Source organism: Mytilus californianus, unplaced genomic scaffold (assembly GCF_021869535.1).
Source record: "Mytilus californianus isolate M0D057914Y unplaced genomic scaffold, xbMytCali1.0.p SCAF_9, whole genome shotgun sequence".
In the NCBI taxonomy this organism is placed as follows: domain Eukaryota; kingdom Metazoa; phylum Mollusca; class Bivalvia; order Mytilida; family Mytilidae; genus Mytilus; species Mytilus californianus.
This window is the reverse complement of record NW_026262745.1, coordinates 36,993,442-37,017,269: the sequence shown is the minus strand read 5'-3', so window position 1 is coordinate 37,017,269 and position 23,828 is coordinate 36,993,442. Positions and strand designations below refer to the sequence as shown.

General features: G+C 32.3%; 3 protein-coding genes across 4 annotated transcripts in view; all 3 read left to right on the top strand.

Annotated features, from left to right (window-relative positions):
- LOC127716634 (uncharacterized) overlaps positions 1-5,533 on the top strand; it is a 75,586-nt gene extending 70,053 nt beyond the window's left edge. For both annotated transcript variants that reach the window (XM_052222879.1, XM_052222878.1), the window contains exon 17: positions 1,214-5,533. In XM_052222879.1, the coding sequence (XP_052078839.1) occupies positions 1,214-1,506 (293 nt within the window). In that variant the 3' untranslated portion in view covers positions 1,507-5,533. The remainder of the gene's footprint in view (positions 1-1,213) is intronic.
- An 8,848-nt stretch (positions 5,534-14,381) lies between these two features.
- Positions 14,382-23,828, top strand: part of LOC127716537 (lysosome membrane protein 2-like) — a 35,914-nt gene continuing 26,467 nt past the window's right edge. Inside the window, exon 1 of the mRNA XM_052222756.1 lies at positions 14,382-14,536. Coding sequence (XP_052078716.1) covers positions 14,414-14,536 — 123 coding nt within the window. The 5' untranslated portion in view covers positions 14,382-14,413. The remainder of the gene's footprint in view (positions 14,537-23,828) is intronic.
- On the top strand, positions 16,520-18,744 carry LOC127716538 (uncharacterized). The gene is made up of 5 exons (XM_052222757.1): positions 16,520-17,005; positions 17,209-17,340; positions 17,544-17,708; positions 17,952-18,131; positions 18,319-18,744. The coding sequence occupies exons 3-5, from the start codon at positions 17,544-17,546 to the stop codon at positions 18,658-18,660; spliced, it is 687 nt and encodes a 228-aa protein (XP_052078717.1). The 5' UTR covers positions 16,520-17,005; positions 17,209-17,340; the 3' UTR covers positions 18,661-18,744.

Sequence of the window (23,828 nt, the reverse complement as noted above, 5' to 3'; positions counted from 1 at the left end):
AAATCAGCACGAATAAAGTAAAGCTTATTCACTGGTTTGAAATTTTAACTTGTCAAATATCACTGCACATAGATGTTTTGTTTACATATACTATATTTGAGTTATATATATATATAACTCAAATATATAATATATATACGGATGGAAATTCAAATGAAACACGCTTCTGGCGTACTAATCTATAAGCCTTGTATCTGTACTGATTTAGTGAAATAGTATATATGCCCTGAAATGTCATTTTACGTTCTCCTCAGTTTCGATCTTTTTAGTTTAAACAGTAGGATTCCATGAGTAAAATATCTCATGAGGTGGGTTCCCTATAAATTTGAAAAGTTTGCAGGTCTGAATTTAGGTACCAGGCGATGAATAATTGCTTAGATAAGTCCAGGGGCTTTTTCCACAAGAAATCTTACGACTAAAATTGATGGTAAGCTATACTGAAATGTTCTTGGCTAACGATTAATTTCTATCGTAAGTTTTTTTGTGAAAAGAGATGCAGGATGGTCAATTTTGCCTGAGGAAGTTGAAACTTTAGTTTCTTTATAATTTCAAAATTTAAAAACTGACAATTTAAGAAAGGTTTGTTATAAATCATGTCAGTGCCGAAGTACTGAATACTGAGCTGATAATACCCTCGGAGACTGATAGTCCACCAGCAGTGCTGTTAAACAATTTCTTGTTCGTTGCTTTGCCATGAAATTTATCGTTTACCGAGGTCATGGTAGAAGTTTTGTCTTTACATCCTAGATTCTACAAAAAAGAGACTTCGTATGATTGTCATTGACACAATTATCCATTAAAGACCACAGAACAAAGCTGTGAACAATTTTAGTTTACTATACGGACTTAAACATTGAGCAAACCCATACCGAGCAAAACCTATACTATACTAAGTTATTAATGTCTTGGGGATGAAATTTTAAACATTTGAAAAATTCTATTCAGAATACCAACGACCTTGTTCATACTTCTACAGTAAGAGAAAACATATATGGAAGACAGTAACCAACGAAAACCACTGGTGTATATGATCCTGGCTTGGGACAGGCACAAACTGAATGTGGTCAGGTTAAACATGTTTGCGAGCGCTTAACCCTGTCCATATTCTGTGAAAGTGGTGTATCAACACAACATAAGAGCAAACTAAACAAATTGAATGGAAAGGGTTTGATTCATCAGATCAGTACTTAGCATACAGCTCATTATGTTTCAGCTTGTAAGTGTCCTTGTCGAAAACGTGGTAATCCACGATATGACAATGTAACGAAAGAGACATACAAACAGATTGAAGACGAAACGAAAGCGGAACTGCAGGTGGACAAGAAAGCTACAGCAGTGAGTTTTAGAAGAAAAAAAAGCGCAAGTGACGAGAGACCAGCGGCAAAGAATATTGGCGTTGTTGGTATTGTGATTCTTTCTGTTGTACTGGGAGCACTTGTAATGGCTGATCTTTTATCATTGAAGGCATATATTCAGAATTACTTAAGAAGAGCAAGTGAACGATAGATGGCTAATAATCGTCAAATATGGGAAGATTGGAAGAGAGAAAAAAAAACGAGCAAAGTATATACTAAGTTTAGATATGGCATAACATGAAAGCAATCAGACTTGAATACAGTACTTAGAATATGATTTTTGCTTTAAATTTACTTTTTTTTCTGAAAGATGTGGGTTGTTGGATGTTGCTGTGATCTGTTGTATTGTCCAGTGTTTTTGGTATATCCTGATAGTTTTTTGTTATGTATTAAGACATTTTATATTGTTGCTATTTAAGTACAATTTGCTATATGTACATGTTTGGCAGTGAATTAATGGTATCAGAAAAGACCACAGATGACAAGCAAAAGTAATGGCTATAGCTCACCCTTTCGATCAAGCTAGATAAAAATCTAATTTTACACTACAGTGTAGATACAATTTACTCTGGTCCGAGAAAGGCATGGAATATTTGAATTATTCCCTGTATATTCCTACAACTATGTTGCAAACTAATGTGATCCTAGGATTCGTAAACTAACAAGAAGGTTGTGCTTCGTTAACATTAATTTACTTTTGAAGGAATTATGATCACTTGAAATATTTCAAAATGTCGAGGGGAAAATTAATTTACCCCTGTCCGTCCGTTCGCCCGTCCGTTCGTCCGTCCCTTCATCCGTCTGGATATAGATACATGGTTTGCCGGCTATCTCCTACAGAAAAATCCTCTCTGATTTTTTCAGATATTCTCAAAATGCTAGGTATTTGGACTTAGTCATTTTTTTGTACTAAAAGTCAGAAAGGGGGGACGTTAGATACTCACAAAAACCGGTAGTTAGACTTCATTTCCTTCTCACTTGCTATATAATTGAAAACATTGTTTGTACTACGACAGTTTAATGTCCCTAATGCAATAAATAAGATTTTTTAGTATTGTCAAATATTTAATCAATACCGAGAATTTGAACTTGGTTACCACTGTAAATAAAAAGTTGAACTTGGTGACTACTAAACCTGGAAAGTTGAAACCTTTTTGGCTGGACATTCAGTCCTGCAAGTGCGGACATTCAGAATGAAATTAAGATAGATCATCATACATAGCGTTAAATTTATAATTTCTTATGCTCAGGCTGGGGCATCATTTGTGTCTTACAGACAGCGCAACAATTTCAACATCCCTGTTTGTTAAATCTTAAGTAAGTGGAACTATACTCATGCATATGGCAGAGCAGAGGGGTGCATCGTACATATTTAGTTTGTAATGTGTGATGTGTCACAAGCTATGTAATGATCTGAATGTTTTATGTAACGTTGCAAATTGATGAATTTCTTTGAGCTAGTAGACAAATTCAGGCTTTGTCCTCATTATTTTAGATGAAGTAAAATTGTTCTTATCGTTTGTACGTGTTAAATCGAAAAAAAAATGATAAACGTGATTATTTTAAACCATATTGTGTTATTTGATCTGTGGAATGTATGTTCTTTTGTGAGTCTTTAGGGGTAAATATGCAGAACCTTGAATTTCTCACACTCCCTGCAATTTTGTTTTGATTTTGTTTTTTGTTTGTTTTTTGTTGTTTTTTTTAAGGGGGGAGATATGAATCGGAAAAGAACATAGTTTTGGGCTTTACATTATTAAGATTTGAAATTCGATTAAAATATCTATCAACTGATGGTCCCACAGTAATAACTGTAATAAATATTTGACAATAGCGTACTAAATCTCGAGCGCATTTAGATATCAAGTAGTCAAGTAAAAAGATACTGTTCAATCCTTGCCAGAAAAGATATTCAAACAGGAATCCTATTTTGTAAGTATGTACTTCCCGGCAAAAGTTGTTTGATGGATACCCAATATTGCCAGAATGTTCGTTGGAAATTATTTGGTTTAACAATATTCTGGAAAACTTCCCTATGACGTCATATGACCACAATCCCGTCCTATTATCCTCGATTGTGACATACCTAATGCGACCTATTACCATATTTTAACTTTATCTTTTATCTCCGCCTTGGCATTTTCTCTCTCTTTCTTTAATTACATCAAATTGTGTTATATTTGATTTGGAGTAACCTTTTCAAGTATTAGAAATTGTAAAAATTTTCTTCTTTTATTTTTTTTCTCAGTGAAATGCTTTGCCAATTAAATCATGAAACACATCTCCTTTATTCTAATTTTAAAGATGAAATAGTTATGCCCGCTTATGATAGAACTTGGGCATTAAACTTTTCGGTCCGTGTGTCCATCTAATCTGTCGTCTGTTCAACTGTCTCACATCAGGATGAAGTCTTCCTTTAAGATAGTTTACTTTGAAGATGTGGTCATATTATTTTGAAACTTAGTACACAAGTTCATTATATTTTAAATTATTGTTTTACCAAGATTTGTCGGTTCAATGAACATGGAAAAGTGCTAGTATGAGTGGTGCATGGTGTCCTATGTCCTATTGATTTATGTGTAGCTTTTTTGTTTTGCCTTAGATCAATTAAAAAAATATTTGCAAATCATAAAGCTTTTTGCATCAACTGCAATTTTATATCTAAATGGTAACGTCACAAATATTTTATTATGAAAACAAATCAATATCTATGACCGATTGATTTATCTGCACTTATACAATTTCTTATCCACATACATTAAAAATGCTTGAAATATCACTATAAATGTTGTATGGATTACAGAAAATGCTGTCAATTTATGTTTAAAGAATAATGGATATATGTTGTCAGTTTGTTATTATGTGCATTGCTTCTTAACAACTTTATATTTTTATCATATATATTTTTACATTAATTATGTGTGTAACGTTCTTTCTAACGCGTTTTGAAGCTATGTTAAATTGTATATACTTTGTATCAATATATTTACAGACTAAAAGACGAAAAGTATACAAACAACATTGATATGTATATCATAGTGAAGAATATTACAAATTGACATTTTAAAGACATAACTAAAATTGATATATTTGAGAGTTTTTTGTTTTGTTTTATGTGTGTTTGTTTGTTTGCTTGTTTGTTTGATTGATTTCTTTAAAAAAGAAGTTATTCTGTCTAAAATCCAGTCAAATATGAAGATAATGTATAGTTTACTTTCATGCAATTCGAAAAATTCTCTATTTAAAAACGACACTCAGTAGATGTTTCGACTACCCTTTTTTGTTTATATAGTTTTAAAAGAATAAGGTTTGTATAGGCTATGTCTCAATTAAATCGATTATTTAAAGTTTTACCATTTTGGTCTTACTTGAACGGAAAGTGTTGAAATCGTTCCCAATCCGTAAAATATATGTTTCTTTTTGCTTTAATACATAACTTGATAAAATTACTTTTTCCGTATTGAATTTAATAGAAGATTTAAAGATTAAAATCAACTGCATTATCAATGTTTTTATTAATGTGTCTTATATATATATATACTACTGCATCAAGTGTGATGCGATATTTCTCCTCCAGAGACAGTCAAACGTTAAATATGCAAACTCTAAAGAGGGTGAAACGTTTATTTCTCTTATAATTTTAGAGAATATTTAAGCAAACTTTATCTTTCGTTGTCAATGACTTCCAAACAGAACGTGTTCTTTCTATGTGGCGTCGTCAGTCATGGTTGCCTCCTTTGTCCCATTATTAAAGCGAAATAAGAGGAAAACATTGTTACGTTGTATATAAAAAATATCAATGACAGGAGGGTATAAAATCGGCTAGGATTCAGAGAAATGTGTTTGTTTGTTGTTTGAAATACACTTTGTTTAATAATTTTATCTTTAATGGTTTGGTACAAAGGTACTACCTAAAGGGTACTGTCAAAATGCTGTTGTGTTTTTTATTCAGTTTCAAAAACCACAAAAACTGAAAATTTATCAATAGACATGAGACCTAAAAAAATAGTAGTCAATTCAAGATTGAATATTCTTTTTTTTTGCCTTTTTCTGACTTTATGTAAATTAGAGCTGTTATCATTTCGTGAAGAGTTATAAGTGTTGTATTATCTAAGACTCAATATGTGCATTCAAATTACATGTGTATCTATATTTTGCAATAAAGCTTCTTTAATATATATATTCTATTTAGGCTGAGATTTGATAAATCCTGAACTAGACAAAGTCGATGATCCCGTTGCACGAATATTGTTCCGCGGTGATTTAGCATAAAATACGCCTGTCATTTGTGGAAAATTTAAAGAAAATCATATTCCTGAAAATATTCACAACATTTATGTATTCAATAATATCCTGCAAAAAATAATTAAGGTGTTATCCGTACTAACTATATACCACATGCATAATTTCACGAAAATATACAAAGTTCAGTGTCCTAACATCCTGCCATTTGAGGATAATCCAAAAAGTATAAATCTTTTGACTATTTGCACATTCTTATAAAAATAAGGAGATGAGGTATGATTGCCAATGAGACAACTATCCACCAAAGTTCAAATAAAGTGGATGTAAGCAATTATAGGCAACCGTACAGCCTTCAACAATGAGAAAAAATCATACCGCTTAGTTGGCTATAAAAGGCTCCGACATGCAAAAAAATATGAAACAATGCAATTGTGAAAACTAACGGCCTAATTTATAACAAAACAATTAACGAAAAACAAATATGACAGACATGAACCAACTACTTTTACTAAACTACAGGCTCCAGACTTGGGACAGGCACATGAAGAATGTGGCGGGGTTAAACATGTTTGTGTGCGCTCAACCCTCCCCCTAACCTGGAAGAGTGGTGTAACAGTACAACATAAGAACAAACTATAAAAATCAGTTGAAAAAGACTTAACTCATCAGATAGATACAAAGCAGAAAAACATCAAACATAAACACAGACCGGACGTGGCAGGGTATTTATCCATCCCTCATCCCTAACAACAGAAAGTACACTAAGTACAGATTTGAGAATACTCGCAGTTACTGTAAGTTAGTACATATGTTAACATCCTGAATAATGTTCAAGGTTTTGGCTTGAATATTGAACGTAGTGTAATCAGAGCAATATAAAATTAAGATAAAGCGGTATGATTGACAATGAGACGTAGTCTTCTACAATCAGCAAAATCCATAACGTAGAGTAAGCTATAACAGGCCCCGATATATCACAAAATGTAAATCAAAATTCAAACGAGAAAACCAACGGCCTGGTTTGTGTACAAAACAAATAAATGAAAAACAAATATAGACTGAAACAAAAAAACAATAATTCAACGATTTATGAATAGAAAGTCCGAAAATGAAAATCTTTGGTCAGTTCTACGACTAGAACAGTTCTAAGGCTAGAACAGTTCTACGACTAGAACAGATCTACGATTCGAACTGATTTGGTCAGTTCTACGACTAGAATTGATTTAGTCAGTTCTATCCATAGAACAGTTTTAAGAACTCTTTGTCTTAAATATAAATAAATCAAAAGAATATAATATATATTAAAACATTCTCATCACAGAACTGTTTTAACATTTCTCGTTACGGAAAATGTCCATAACCGTTTCCTCGGTCGCTGTTATAGCGGAAATTTTGTTACGATGGATGTCGATGGAGGAGAGTGGCAAAACAAATAATTTTATGAAATATTTGTACTTACAGGTAAAGAAAATACCAAACTTCATTATTTAGAGTTTATAATGAACTACTGGCGATATTCTGACGGGAAAGGGGTGACATGTTTTTGTGTGGATGGAACATGCTTTTTGACAATAAGCTTGTTACCGTTTTGATCGAGGTCACAGTTTGTTTACATTTTTCATAATTATTTAATTTTTTAACCCTTTCTTGTGTAGAGTTAGTTATTTTATCAGGTCTGAGATTACTATAACAATAATATACTATATGTTATAGTAATCTCAGCCCCATTCCACCCAAACTATCTGTGAGGGGGGTAATGTAGGGAAGAGTGATGTTTCATCAGAGTTTACGAAATGTTAAATTAGCTGTTCACAGTTCACAGGAAATACAACAAAACTGTTAACTTTGACAGGAGGCATTTTGCGTGTGGCTTTATCAACGATAATAATAACACTGAATGGTGACCAGTGAGATGCTAGAATTGCAGTGACGTCTTTTAGAACTGTTCTACAATCCTGACAGGTTTGGTCAGTTCTATGGCTAGAACAGTTTTAGACAGTTCTGCTGACAGTTCTACGGTTAGAACTGATTTAGTCAATTCTGCTGACAGTTCTACGGTTATATACAGGGTTGAAAAATCAAAAGTTTGGATATAATTAATTTCGAGAAATATCGAGATTAAAAATTATCCAGAAGTTCTTTAGAGATTTTTAGAATCAACATATGGTTAATACCACTACGCGAGTAAAAAGTTTCACAGTATTTCTGAAGACCATCTTTCACTGCGGACAGAATTTTTGTCAATCTTATAGACAATTCCTTTGTAGAACATGCAGATGAGCCGACAATGTACCGTTGTTTGTATGGAATTTTGTGAAGCTTAGGTATCCAAAACAAACAAGGTAAGTCCTCAGATTTGCTGTTCAATGTAATGTTTATTGAAGCCTTGAAAGACTTATGATTCGCCAAAATCTCATCCTTGTCAAATGAAATGTTTTGTATGTGCGATTACCTGAGTGCTCATTTATTCCTAATTCGTTTACATTACACTCGTAGTAGTACGATGTACATACAAAGAAAATATTATTTGAAGCTTTGTCCGCAGGAACAACAACATAGTTATCGTGAAGAGATGATAGACATTTAACAGCTTCTTTGTCCCTGAAAACGGACTTTGATCGATCATTCACACATTTTTTCAACTTATAAATTTGACGTTTATCAGAGACCTGATTGTTTTAACCCATTCTGACAAATTGTCCAGTTCAACTTCTCATTTAGTCCAAGCTCTGGCGTAGTCCTCAATGGAATCCATAATTATTTTGAAGTTATGGTTCTAATTAATGTGTTGGGGTTCATTGAACTTAGGACCATGATATATCACCTTTCGGAGATGTTCAACTTGAATTATGTTTAGATCCCTAGTAATAACATGGCGAGAGGGTCTTTGCGATGTCGATAATCGATTGGGATTTTGTTCAATCGATTGTCGTTATAGTTTCCGGACATTTTAGCATATCAACTTCCTGTCCGTTTCCGGTTTACATTTTACATGCAGTCAAACAAATTGTAACGAAAAATATCAGTAGATGACAATAACAATGTCAAACATCCTATAATCAAAGACATAAGCAATCTCTTTCTTTATAAACGTGGTAAAAGCATTGACTTTACAGATTGATCGTTTGTGGTTTAAAATAAATAACTTCTATTGATGTTTCATCCATTTGTTACGTTAAAAACGTCATATTCCTTTCCAAATTGTTTGTCCAACATCGTTTATTTTTGTAAATTTTTTTCGGTTTGTCCGCCATTGAAATATAATACGAATCACGGATCGGATACGGACAAACCATGAAAGAATTCCGTATTTTTACGATCATAATTACAGACACACGAATGACACAGCTGACAGAAGAATAATGATCACAAAAGTGAAAAATACGCATTTCACACGAATTAACAGGCATTGGTTGGACCCCCTTAGTTTAATGTATATATTTCAATGGAAATGCATTGTTTTATTTATTGATTAATTTTAAATTGCTTAAAGTTACTTTATATATTTTTTTTTAATGAGAAGCATTTAAATTTTGATACAGCTATGTATCTTAAATTATAATGTGAGTGATAATATTTAAATCTAGAAATTTTAGTGTCAATGTTGGTAATAAATGTTGTAGTCATAAGACAAAATATGTTCAATTTGAATTTGGATTCTAATTCATTCACTGTTTTAATTGCTAAATAAAATATGAAAAGGAAACAAAAGATCAAGCATGAACACATAAAACTCTGCAATGGTATGGAATATATGCATTAGACATGTACAATATGGCTGAAGCCTGAATGCATTTTTTCATATAAAAAGGGGCAAGGTATAATGATGCGATTATAACCAATAGTCGGTTGGTTGCTGTCAACCGATAGTAATAGATAATCGGTTGGTAATTTCAACCGATTATCTAACACTACTGCCTTAATCTTTACATTATCATCGGTACACTACCTTAACCTTTACATTAACATCGGCAAACTACCTTAACATTTACATTAACATCGGTACACTACCTTAACCTTTACATTTACATCGGCAAACTACCTTAACATTTACATTAACATCGGTACACTACCTTAACCTTTACATTAACATCGGCAAACTACCTTAACATTTACATTAACATCGGTACACTACCTTAACCTTTACATTAACATCGGCAAACTACCTTATCATTTACATTAACATCGGTACACTACCTTAACCTTTACATTAACATCGGTACACTACCTTGACCTTTACATTAACATTGGTACACTACCTTAACCTTTACATTAAGATCGGTGTACCAACTTTACCTTTACGTTCACATCGGTAAACTACCTTAACCATTACGGGTACATGCTTATACTTTTTTTACCAATTTAGGCGACAGTAGTTTCGATTCCCGCGTTGCTTCATAAAACTCATGAATATTCATACTACCCTAGGCCCGTGATACGTAGAGTCTTCCCAGTAGTTTACCGATGATCAAATCTCGTAAATTTATTAAACTACTCATCAAAGATACGAAGCATGATTTAGAACGCCAGACGCGCGTATCGCCTACATAAGATTCATCAGTGGCTAAGAAAGGTATAACAAAAATACCGAACTCCAAGGCAAATTTAAAAAGGGGAAGTCCATAAAAACTGACAAAATCAACGCTATTAATCAACGGAACAAGTAAAAACAACTGCCATATTACTGACTTGGTACAGGCATTCTCTGAATAACATGGTGGGTTTAACCTGGTTTAATTTATAGCTAGCTAAACCTCCAACTTTTATGACAGTTGTCCGGTAAAAGGGACATATCAAGGCAACAAACAAAAATTGAGGGAATCGCATGAAGTCCAAAAGGAGCGAGACTAGGTACGTCGTCAGGGTAAGCGTCTCCTGCTATCCATGCATCACCCGCCATGCGAATTTACAATCAGTCAAAATGTAACAATCATGAGTAAGGCTCGGTCAGTTAGATAACAGATCTGACGACTGGTATCTACAGATTAAGATCGCTTAAACATGTCGCTAGTAAGTTGATACACCGACACATCGTATCGGACAACCAATTCATATTGGTGACCGTAAAACCTATGGGGTATCGATTTCAGTCGTTCTTCCTCATAACTCTGTTGGAGCAAATTTTGTGTATGGAGCACATCCCTGTTAATGAAGTGTCAACTACACAAGCGTAACGCAATAACTAAGAAATTTAAACGCCACACGATGGAGCAGATGGTAAGTTAAAGAAATTACTGCTTACTGCTGAGAAATTGTAGCAGCAGTATGCTACTTAAATCTTTACATGCTTTATGAGAGCCTGGATTGGGTTTAAAGAATAATTTCAAAAAAAAATAATGAATATAGAAAAATGAGCAAAAGATATAAAGAAGAGAGAATAATAAGTGGTTGCAAAAGAAAAAAGAATAACTGTGGACACGAGAATTTTACAGAATAAACGTTATTTTTAATGATGTAGAAAAATGCCATAAATATTTTAAGAATTATACAGATATTAAGGACCTACCATCCAAACCCTTCTTTATCATATTTATGTAAACATCGGGGTACTACTTTAACCTTCACTTTCACATCGGTAAACTATCGAAACTTTCACGTTCACATCGGTAAACTATCGAAACCTTCACGTTCACATCGGTAAACTATCGAAACCTTCACGTTCACATCGGTAAACTATCGAAACCTTTACGTTAATTAACATCGACATTCTATACTGACATGATCGGTATTCTACCTTTACCTGTACTTTAACAACGGCAGACTATAATGGGCGTCGTCTGGTTGCATATGAAGAGAGTTGCATATCCGTTATCTGTATGTAGAAGATTTAGAGCCTATTAATCTGACGGTGTGAGGGTAAAAGATAACTGTCTAACGATTATGGTGAATAAACTGTACAGTACATTCCTCTTGAATATTTATTATATAAACAGTGTAACAAACGTGTCTCTTGGTATCCAAATAGGTTTTTCATATATGTATATATATATATATACCATTTATTACATCGGTGATCCGTTTATTTGGCAATCGCCGATGGCAGTCAGCAGGCTTTAAGAACATTTGTTGTTCGACCTGTTAGTCAAATGCATTTTGTTAAAATATACTTTTTCACTTTTTTGGTCTTTTGGAAAATGTTGTGTGTGCTGTATTTAGACCCCTCTAACAAGAAATTTGTTTTGCATGCACACGTATAAAAATTGCGGTTTTTATCCAACGCAATCATAGGTTTGAACGTTGTTTTCAATTTAAACTTGTTTATATTTTTTCGTTTGGGCTTTTATTATATTTGCCTTCGGGTTTATATGATCCGATCATTCTATTTTGACTCCTCAAAATTCAAGAGTCTATCCTAAATTGAGGTAAATTATATGGCTTTCTAAATACCGTTTCGATTCCTAACATCAATGAAGAGACATTAATTGTCGAAATCCGGATATGGTGTACAAAAACCTTTGCACCTTTTGTTTGCGGTATACCATCTTTTCCGCAAGTTTATTGTTTTCTGTTTAGTATTAAATTTATAATTAAGATCCATTTATTACATCGGTGATCCGTTAAACGGTTTATTTGGCAATCGCCAATGGCAGTCAGCAGGCTTTAAGAACATTTGTTGTTCGACCTGTTAGTCAAATGTGTTTTGTTAAATTATACTTTTTCACTTTTTTGGTCTTTTGGAAAATGTTGTTTGTGTTGTATTTAGACCCCTCTAACAAGAAATTTGTTTTGCATGCACACGTATAAAAATTGCGGTTTTTATCCAACGCAATCATAGGTTTGAACGTTGTTTTCAATTTAGACTTGTTTATATATTATATTAAAATATACTTTTTCACTTTTTTGGTCTTTTGGCAAATGTTGTTTGTGCTGCATTTAGACCCCTCTAACAAGAAATTTGTTTTGCATGCACACGTATAAAAATTATCTTAATTCTCAGACAATTACAAGTTGTTACAATTTAGACTTGTATATCCAACGCAATCATAGGTTTGAACGTTGTTTTCAATTTAGACTTGTATATATATATATTTGTTTTCAATTTAGACTTGTTTATATACCAGTCTAAATTGAAAAAAACGTTCAAACCTATGATTGCGTTGGATATACAAGTCTAAATTGTAACAACTTGTAATTGTCTGAGAATTAAGATAATTTATGTTTTCAAAATAATACAAAGAATTGGTAATTTACTCATTTTATGTTAAAATGTTTAAAATAAGTACTGTTTTTTGGGGTAACTCATACAAAGTCGGTAATTAGCCTAGGGTAAATGGCAAGGTATTATATATATATATATATATATATATATATATATTCAAGATAAAAAGGCATGAATTTGACAGATACAAAATAGTACAAAGACACAGATATAGCACTAGACATAGTTTATAGACACTAAAATGATATACATGTTTACTAAAAATTTTGATTTAAGAAATAAAAAATAAAATTATGAAAATTTTCATGATATTTTGATAATATGATTAGACTAGATTAAAAATGAGTGAAATTTAACTTGACTAGATTTTACATTGTAGCCTAATATCTTAGGATGACCCACAAAAGTTAGTAAAACTTATTTCCAGTGGGGTCCTTTTATAACGAGACTTCCAGTTTACACCAAGGGTTGACACATAGAAAATACAAGCACAAACCATTTAGATTATTATTGATATAAAAATCAGGAGATGTGGTATGATTGACAACGAGACAATTATCCACCGGTGTTAAAATGAAGTGGTAGTAAGCAGTTATATATAACTTCAACCTGTTTTTCCCATTGTCGAACCCGTACGGTGGGTGACCTATATATAGGTCACCGTACGGCCTTCGACAATGAGAAAAACCCATACCGTATAATCATCTATAATAGGCCCGACATGAAAAATGTTAAACAATTTACAAAAAGCAAATATGAACCAACATGAACCAACTGGGCGACAACCACCGAATATCATATATATCTATTAATATGTAGATTCTTTTAAATGAAAAGTAAAATAAAAAAAATACTAAACTCCAAGGAAAATTCAAAAAGGAAAGTCCCTTATCAAATGGCAACATCAAAAGCTCAAACACATCAAACGAATGGAAAACAACAGTTACTATAGACTGAGCACTTATATTTAACTTCTAATTATTGATAGATACAAATCATTCTTCAATATGCTTTCATTAACATTTACATTGTTGTTGTTTAACAATAGATGGTGCTATAAAAATAGAATATTTATATCTGAGATTGCTCTGGTGTCTGTCAGCCATCATGGTTTTTATACTTGCTTGGGAAACTAGATTATTTCATACCATAATATTTTAGATCACAAAAAAATGTAAACGGCAATAAAGTCTTATTTCTTCAAATGTCAGTCTTCAAATTCATCCAAATAACTACATATGAACCTGGGACTATTATACTAACAATATATTATGTCATTGCATGAACTATGGTATTGCAAGGATTTGTATAGTACTATTCAAATCCTTGGGTATTGACAGACCTCATTGACACTAAAAATTGACAGTTTATAAGAACATGATGAATATGTTGTTTCCTTTCTCGAAATTTCAAACATAACTGGATAAATCCTGAGATGTTCCATTGATAGTAATTAGGTAATGGAACAGATTCGTAACCTTAAGGAAAGATGTGTGGACAGATATTATATTGAAGCATTAGCTAAGGTTGTTTTGCTTGGACATAACATCAACTCTTTAGTCAATAAAATGGTCTGGTACCTTAATGTATAACGATAAAAATATCAGTGAATAGAAAACCAGTAGAAGTACTATCACATGTTATTGTTTACAAGATGTGCAGCTCAAAGTCTATCAAGTGTAGCATAATTTTTGCAGTATTTGGTGCAGTCTTTATTATATTAGGAGGAGTACTAATTCCTGTTTTTCACAATTTCATTAAAAAAGAAATCAAAGAGGTACACAGTGTATGAACAAAAGCGGATGTGGGGTTTTACAGGTTGGGAACAAACCCCCCTACATGTTGATTATACGAAGCAAGACATCTCGGCACATTACAAACTCGGCACATGTCAACTCGGCATAGTGCAAACTCGGCACATTACAAACTCGGCATATTACAAACTCGGTCCAATAAAAATGTATCAGATATATTATTGTGCCAATAGACAAAAACGTCTTTTAAAAATAGTTTTGAAAATAGAAAATCATTATGTAAAATTGAGCAAGTGACAATTTCTTGAAAATAGAGAGATGTAGGTATCAGTTTGAAAAAGATATAGATAAAATATGTCCATAATACTTTAAATTGTCTGAAAACGATAGATTACAATTACTTCTATCTTCATTTGATATTATGCAGCTTACTGTTCCGTTCATTAAAAAAATCACTTGCACTTTTAAAGGAGAGAAGACAAAAAACCTGCATGAATAATACTGTTATATACTACTTTATATATGATGTTTAATCTGTTATAATTTCTGCATATATATTGTTTGTGTATATATTTGTATTGTATAGTTTATATATTCCTCCAACCCCTAGGGGTATAAATGTGCATGATAAATAAATAAATATTTGTGTTTGTATTTAATATTTTTACGCTGAAATTCATTTTTTTTCTTTTTCTTTTTCTATAAAAAGTTAGATAAACATTAAAAATTGCATCCCCGTTTTTCAACGTATCTAATGAACTGTTGTAACACTAAACTGTAATAAATATGTAACATTGTCAATGATTTTATTATTGTTTCCTATTTAAATTATGTATTTTATTGATGGTATTATGACGATTTTATGATTATCTCCAATTAACTGCAATAAAAAGAATAGGATGGCTACCTTTATCCTTTTAATTAGAGAAGTTTCAGGAAACAGGTGTTGATTATATATTGCAGTATAATTATCACATGATAATTAATAACAGCGGTATTTAATGACAGCCTGATAACATTTTTATGATATCCCGTTAGTATAGCAGCTTGAGTTAATGCTGCTGAACTCCATGCGACAAATGCATACCAATTAAAATGTCAAGTACCGCCTCTTTTTAAATTTATTGCGTAAAAAGTACATATATATCTGGTAACAAACTAAAAATATAATCATAGTCTTTTAATATTTTTTAATTGTTTCACGAATTGCTCTGTATATCCGCTTTAATATTTAATACTTTCATCCAAAAATGGGCACAGACCATTGTGTTGAGTGTTCCCGTGTTGTCACTACCAGACAACAAGCACTGACCTGTGATAACTGTGAAAGATGGGTACACAGAGTTTGTAATACAGGTATGTATATATATTAATTACATTTTAATATATTGAATTTGTTTTTAATTTTTTTTCTCTCACTATTTCAACGAATTTTTATCTTACAATTTTGTTTATGATTTAGTTAGATGAATCATCATCTTAAAATGCTTATGAAAAAAATGCTACATACAGTTATCTTATTTATAATAAAATATTATTTTAAGAACTTGTTTATACTATTTATGCAACATATGGATAATTACTAGTAATAAATTGTTACGTTTTTCTATCAATTTTGGGACATTTTTTCCGTTAACCTAAAATAATTGTCTTTAAAATGTATCACATATATATACTAGTATATATAGTTAACACATCTAATGTCATTCCGATTTTCTTCCTTTTATTGAAATTAATACTAAGAAGAGCGTAGTGTTCCGTAGTTCAATATATTAAAGTAAATACTGAGTAGGCAAACACATATTAAACTTTATACATAAGTACATCACTGAAGTGTCTCCTTACTTTGACTATAAAATTATCTCGCTCCAAGTCTTGTTATTTTCATTATTATTTGTTCTCGAATTTTCAACATAAAAAATGCACGTATATGATCACATTTTCAGGCATTACTCAAACAGACTATCGTCGTCTTATGAATGGAAAGCTTGACATTGCATTTGCAATCTATGCAAGAACACAACAGAAAATGCTCCTGTAGAATCCACCAGATTAGAGCAAGACAGTGAGCAACGTTCCACACTGACAGGATATGGTACCTTCAATATCTCCTTGATTAGCAGAAAATCAAACTCTATAAATTCCACATTCACAGAAGTACCTTCAGCTACGAGCAATCCAACAAATCTTCCCCATGCATCGCCAGTTAATACACCACACAGAAGTGGTTTATTACGAGTGCCAAGACGTATTCTGTCGCCATTGTCACCTAAAAGGACATATAACGTTGTAAGTGTGGCACCAGAACAGTCATTAATGCAGCCACCAACATATAATACAACGAGAATACTCAGCCCTTCACTGCCCGATGCACCTCAGACACATTCAAACAGAACAACCAGTGTGCATCCTCTATCGCCCTTACCACTTGATGCGTCATTTGACTTTACCCATCACCAAGATGAAAATGACGACCAGGAGATTGTTGAAAAGTAAGATATATATATATATATATATTAAACAAATGTTTTACTTAAATGAATTTTTCAACTTTCATAAAATATGTCATAACATGAAAAAAAACCATATTGATTTCTTTGAAAAGTGTTTACACAAATAAATATTGCATTTCATAGCTTCAAAACTAGTCCTTACTTTCACAGAATGCTTATTATGTTTTCGTTTATTTTTACAGTTCCATACAAGAGCCGGAGTTGCCTGACACAATTTTACCAGATGGTTCACCTACATTTTCTATAATAGAAAAGGGGACACAAAGAAGTAATTTAAAACTGGTTAGCATGACGGTTACGAATACACAAAGAAGGTATATATTTTTTCTAAGTACAGAATTGATATCTCTCGACAATTATCTTTTTAAAGCTTTGGCAAAAAGGTATCCACTTAAAACTATAAATGGTATGAATATGAATTATGAAATTAAAGTTAGACTTTTGATATCCTTGAAATATTAGCGGTTTACTAAGATAAGTTAATTACTGTACGACATGTATATTCTTTATATTTTAGATGTCTAAAGGCAATTTCACCTACTGGAGATGCATCAAACGATCAAAAGGCAGTAATTGTCCCGCTACTGTGTCACAGAAGGGAGAAAATTTTAAAAGAAACCCTAAACCCCACATACACCCAGCAGATAAGGGGGCTTTGAAAAAAGTTCTAGTTCATAAAGAGGTATGCAAAGCCTAGACAGAGGAACATATTAACTTAATAACGTGTTTCACTTAAACTATTAAAATATCATAAAGTAAAATGTAAATTCAGTGGAAACTGACATTAGATATGAAAATTTCTGTAAATATAAGTACATATTTAAGATTCACTCAGAAGGAATAGCATTTCTGGGAACATTAAATTGCATTCGGAATTTTATGCATATACCTTTTAAATTTTAAATAATATTCTTTTAAATTTTAGGTAAAACAGACAGCACTCCAAGACATCCATAAACCTGCAGGTCGTATTGTGGATGATGCTATGCTTCGCCATATAGAACCAGAAGATCATCAGCTGCCAAATCAAAACAACCTAAAAAGAACTGCAAACCGTGTCCGAGAAGAACTTAGGCCAGATGAACCAACCTCATTGTTTTTCGAGGTAAAATATTTATGATATTCTAGATAGTCAACTTGCAACACACGTGTATAGCTACTTCTAGTGATTAAATTTAATGCTGCAAAAAGCTTGTTTCGGAATCCTTTTTATTTTTCTTTTTTTTTTCTTTGTGTATTCTGAAATAAATATGTTAACACTCAACTAATTCAATCAAATTTTCTATATATAGCTCGATACAGATTACCTCCAGTGTGACAACATTTTGATTGAGGACATCAGAGTAGACGACCAGCGTCACTTAGTATTTTCAACGCCCGGGCAGTTACAGCTTTTGAAATATGCAAAGAAATGGTTTTGTGATGGAACCTTTAAAATAACGAAAGACCCATTCACTCAGCTATGGTCCATCCACGCCTTCATTAAAAAGGGAGACAGTTTGAAGCAGGTTCCACTGGTCTTCATGCTCATGTCTCGAAAGAAGACAAAAGATTACAAACCTGTAAGTTTCATAATCGTCATTTTTTTTTGTTATCGACTTCAAGTTTTTCTGATGCGTCAATGTGACGTTTAACCATTTTAAATTTGAAAGTTGAAGGTTAAATTAAAAACATGTACACTTTACATGTATAGAATGTTTTGTATATCTTTCGTTGTATCTTTGTACCCCTGACATATTTGTATCTAAATCTCCTATTATATATACATGTAGGTTCTTGAATGTTTGAAGAAGAAGATTGGTGTACTCCATGTGGAAAGGTTTTGCTTGGACTTTGAAAAAAGGTAAATTGAAAAATAAATCGAAATAACTTTAAATTGGTGTAAAATTAACTGAAAACTCTAGTACACTTTTGAGTACGGTGGATTTAGACACTAGCAACCTCTAATTATAGATGATTGACAATACATAGAATTGCTAATGACTTAGTAAGTGGTTTAATCTTTCATTTTCTCTTAACAGGTGCTTGGAAAGCAATACCACAGATCTTTCCAAATGCAAGCATCAAAGGTTGTGCTTTCCATTTCGGTCAAGCCATTTGGCGGAAAGATCAAGATTTGGGACTGAAAACAACGTACAGCTCAAGAGGAGTTGAATATAGATACATCTGTACGTTGATGGCTCTGCCTTTCTTGCCTCACTCGGATATAAGACCAGCTTTCAATACACTGAAAGAACGTGCAAACTCCCAGGAATTAAAAGAGCTCGTTGTATACATCAGTTCAACATGGTTCGAAGGTCGATATTGGTGTCCAAGAACATGGTCAATCTTCCAACATTCCATTCGCACAAATAATGATGTTGAAGGTATACATATATTATGTTCTGTAAGAGCAATACTTATAAACCAAACGTCTATATATTATTCAACAATCTTTCTTACGTGAATCTTAACAACGCCAATATTAAATAAATAAACATTAGATTTAAATTTCTGTATGATGTACACATTTCTTGATTTATATTAGTTTAAATCACAGGGGGGTTTATAGAAATACGCAGCCACGGTGTATAAATGATTAACCCTTGGTCTAAATTAAAATTCAAAAATTATGCCTGGTAAAATCGAACTGCCATTATTGAATACAGTTTAACTTTAATGGTATCTTTTCAGTAGGAACTTACATGCTAACTATATTATACCCCCATATACAAACCTTAAAAAATATTAATGTATGTATTTATGTTGTTTATAGGTTGGCACACACGCATAAATTCTGGAAAGTCAAATGTAAGCTTTTATGTCCTTATACCAGAGTTAATGAGAGAAGCTGAGATCGTGGATCTTACTCTAAGATTGGTATCTGAGGAACAGGTTCTCAGACATCAGCGACGCCGCTTCAAGGATTTGGAAGGCCGGCTCCACCAGTTCTGGGAACAGTACGATAGCGGCGAAAAAACTGTGACACAATTGTTGAGGGAATGCAGTAAAGTGTACGGCCCATCAGATGACTGATCACTGCTGCCAATACAAAGAATGCAGGAAGTGACATTTGTATTTGTCGTTAACTTTTCATTTAGTGTCTGTATGGTATTTATAGGAATTGTGTGTTGTTTTTTTTGTGAATGGTTCATTAGTTGATATATGATTTATTTATTGAATTATTTAATGTGTTTTCCTATTGAGAAGAGAGAGAGAGAGAAAGAGAGAGAGAGAGAGAGATCGTGTACATAATCTGTTTATATGTAATTACTTCATTGAAAATACTTCATTGATAATAAACGTTCTGGTCGGTTGATTATGCTGCTTTTTATCAATCATTGAAAAAAGGACTACAGAGAAATTTTACTCCATGTTACTCCAATTAAAATACACTGATGACACAATAAAAATAAGAGATGCATGGTATATGCCAAGTAAGGCAGCAATCTAACCAAAAAAAAAAGTCTGATTAATAAATATAAGAAGATATGGTTTGATTGTCAATGAGACATCTCTCCATTGAATAGATAGGTTCTTATTGAAAACTATCATATTTGATGAAATTATTATTGCGATGGTGATAATAGAACTAAATCACTGAACATGATTCATTTGAAAGAAACCATTCGAATATGGATAACTCCTAAAATCTTGAACATTTAAACTTTCCATATACACCCTAATTTCTTTACAAGTTGTTAAGACTGTTGTTTCTTCAAGTGTTCGGATGATTTAAAATCCTTTCTGGTCTATCAGAAATGCTGCCGATTACAATTAAGAAGTGTTGTTTCTGGTTATTTTTTTCTTGATCACAAATATCAAACTAACAACTATATCACCCGAGAGATCTGTAGAAACGGCCACCTTTTTTCAATCCTTTACACAATGATTTGTCGTCATTTTTTATTACTATCTATCAGTTATAGAAGAGGGACGAAAGATACCGGAGGGACAGTCAAACTCGTAAATCGAAAATGAACCGACAACGCCATGGCTAAAAATGAAAAATACAAACAGACAAACAATAGTACACATGACACAACATAGAAAAATAAAGAATAAGCAACACGACCCCACAAAAAACTAGGGGTTATCTCAGGTGCTCCGGAAGTTATCATCCTCCTGGTAACTGAATGTTTTCATTAATATGTGCATTAGTTTTACGACATACGATCTAGATAAGGAAAAAACGAGTGCCACAATTTTGGATAGGACTGCATCACCTTAAATATGCATAGCATATATCAATGACCAGAAAAAAAAGAATGTAGGACAGAAAGTCAAAGAACAAAAAAAGTCACAGGACAAAAAGTCACAAATATTTTTTTAACATTTGTTTGAATATATAAGAGAAAGATCTTGCAATGTTTTCTTTATATTAATACATTAACATGTATCCATTTGAACAGTTTAGGTTTATTAGCCTTGATAAATGAACATTTATCAGATTTTAGGCATAAACAACTTTTTTATCATTATTGATATTTATTAAGTAAAATTTAATTAAAAAGTTGCTTTATTTATAAAAGTAAAACACATTATTTTTAATATTAAGTGTTTTCTTATTTATGTCAGAACTGACTAGTGACTTTTTGTCATATGACTTTCTGTCCTATAATATGTTCAATTTCTCACCTATGGTTAAAAAAATATTGTTATTTTTTTCTCATCGTAATTATTATATAAAATTGCTTTTTATAAATCATTTCCATAAATATATTCATTAATGTGCCGAGTATGTATTGGTAATGTACCGAGTTTGTATAGACCCAGTTTGTACTATGCCGAGTTTAACATGTCCCGAGTTTGTAGTGTGCCGAGATGTCCTGTATTCTGATTATACCTGTATAGAGTGATCAACCTTCTGTAGAGGGACATATTTGTTTAGACTGGATTTATAGCAGAACATGGCAAATGCGCATTTTCTACTTATTATGGCAGTAACCTGCAACATTGAATACACCAATTGATGTACTTAATTTAATATGTACATATCTAGTTTACTGCTAAACTGACTGACTATGCAATCTATTGTTTAAAGCTGTGATGATCAGGTTAATTCCACTCAGTTATGCCTCCATGAACAGATTTCTATTGTTAGATTTAACTCTCTTGCTGCCAAAGGGACATTTATGGCTTCTACACACAAAACTTGTTGATTGTGTAGAAGGTCAATTTAGGTCCATGGTAACGTCACAATACAGAGGGGCACTGACAACGTCAAAAGATGGCGCCAAAGGACGATTTTGGCGGGAATGAAGCAAACTGAATTAAATGCATTATTTGTATACTTAAAATGGATGTCAACAAATGATACAGGATTATAAGCTTGTTAGTACTTTAATACCAACTTATTTAACATGTTTAACGTGTTTACTAATTATTAGTGTTGTCAACGGTTAATTGGTTGACCGTCAGAAGGACCAAATATGGAATACCAAAAACACTAACCGGTTAACCTTTTTTCAATTCTAATATATATGTATTGACTTCATTAATAAATGTTTCAAAGGATAGTCGTGTTAATTAATTTGACATATCAATTGTCCAGTCTATTGATTACTATTATCAACCTTGAAAACACTCCAATTTTACAAAATTAATTAACACGAAGACAACTTGTCTATCAGCTCGGGGAAAGAATAAAGTAAACATAATTAGCGTACATGTATTTTAAACTATTGTAAGCTGGTTAAATTTTTTGATTTAATTCATTATTTCACTTTGATATAATATTGCTTAGACCTACATGTAATAATGCCACCGCCATCGTCTAAGAAGTTTGTCATACTTTCAACGAAATTCCGAGTCAAAAATGGTAAAACGCAAATTATGATAATGGAATTAATCTATAATACTGTATGGTACGAGTAACAAGCTTAATCATCTCCAATTGAAACACTCCACATGATGTTCTGAGACACCAGAGAAAATGAAACAATCACCCGTTTCAGATTTTATAAATTCACTGATACCAAGAAGATTTTCATCTTCTAAATCTGGAGTTATTACAAACGCCATAGTATATATGGTAGTATCAGATTATTGAAAATGAAACTTTACCAGGGCTGCTCAAAGCCAAGACTTATAAGGCCCAATCTAAAAATAAGGAGGTGTTGTGGTATGATCGCCAATGAGACAACTATCCACCAAAGTTAGCATATACTTCAATTCATCTTATCATTAAACCGTACATTTGTAGAGAGTACTGACAATCTTAAAAACATTAACTTAACTACCGGTTAATCGATAGAAAGATTGTTCGAGTAATCGGTTAGACAAAACTGTTCAATTTGACAAAACTATTATGTAGTTCGTCATTTTAGATGCAGATCCTTTATCCCCCTCAGCCCCCTTATTTAAAAAACTTGGGTGGATGACAGTTGACAATAGAATAAAATACCACAAATATTTACTTCTATATAAATGTATGCGTATGGAAGCACCAATGTACCTAGTTCAAAAGTTTAAACTGAAATCAGATAATAATCCTTACTCCCTGAGAGGCGTCACTCAAGGTAATCTGATAGTTCCTAAGCCAAAAGCTGAGCTATTTAAGAAATCTTTTGTTTATTCTGGATCAGTGTTATGGAATGGACTACCACACAAAATGCGTAAAGCTCAAAACACTTACACTTTTAAACAAAGTATCAAGAAGTACTTAACACAGTCCTGATAAGATTATATTTTCTACAATGTATTTGTATATTCTTTTATTTTTATTTGTATTTGATTTTTTGACTACATGTACATCTTGAACAGCCTTATATCTTATCATGTTAGTAATATTACATTGAACTAATTGACTGTAAATTAACTA

Bases quoted from the DNA above. Each gene is read 5' to 3' on its own strand.
- LOC127716538 (XM_052222757.1), top strand. From the start codon at position 17,544: ATGTCTAAAGGCAATTTCACCTACTGGAGATGCATCAAACGATCAAAA. The intron at 17,709-17,951 runs GTATGCAAAGCC...TTTAAATTTTAG, and splicing joins AAGTTCTAGTTCATAAAGAG to GTAAAACAGACAGCACTCCA. The intron at 18,132-18,318 runs GTAAAATATTTA...TTCTATATATAG, and splicing joins CAACCTCATTGTTTTTCGAG to CTCGATACAGATTACCTCCA.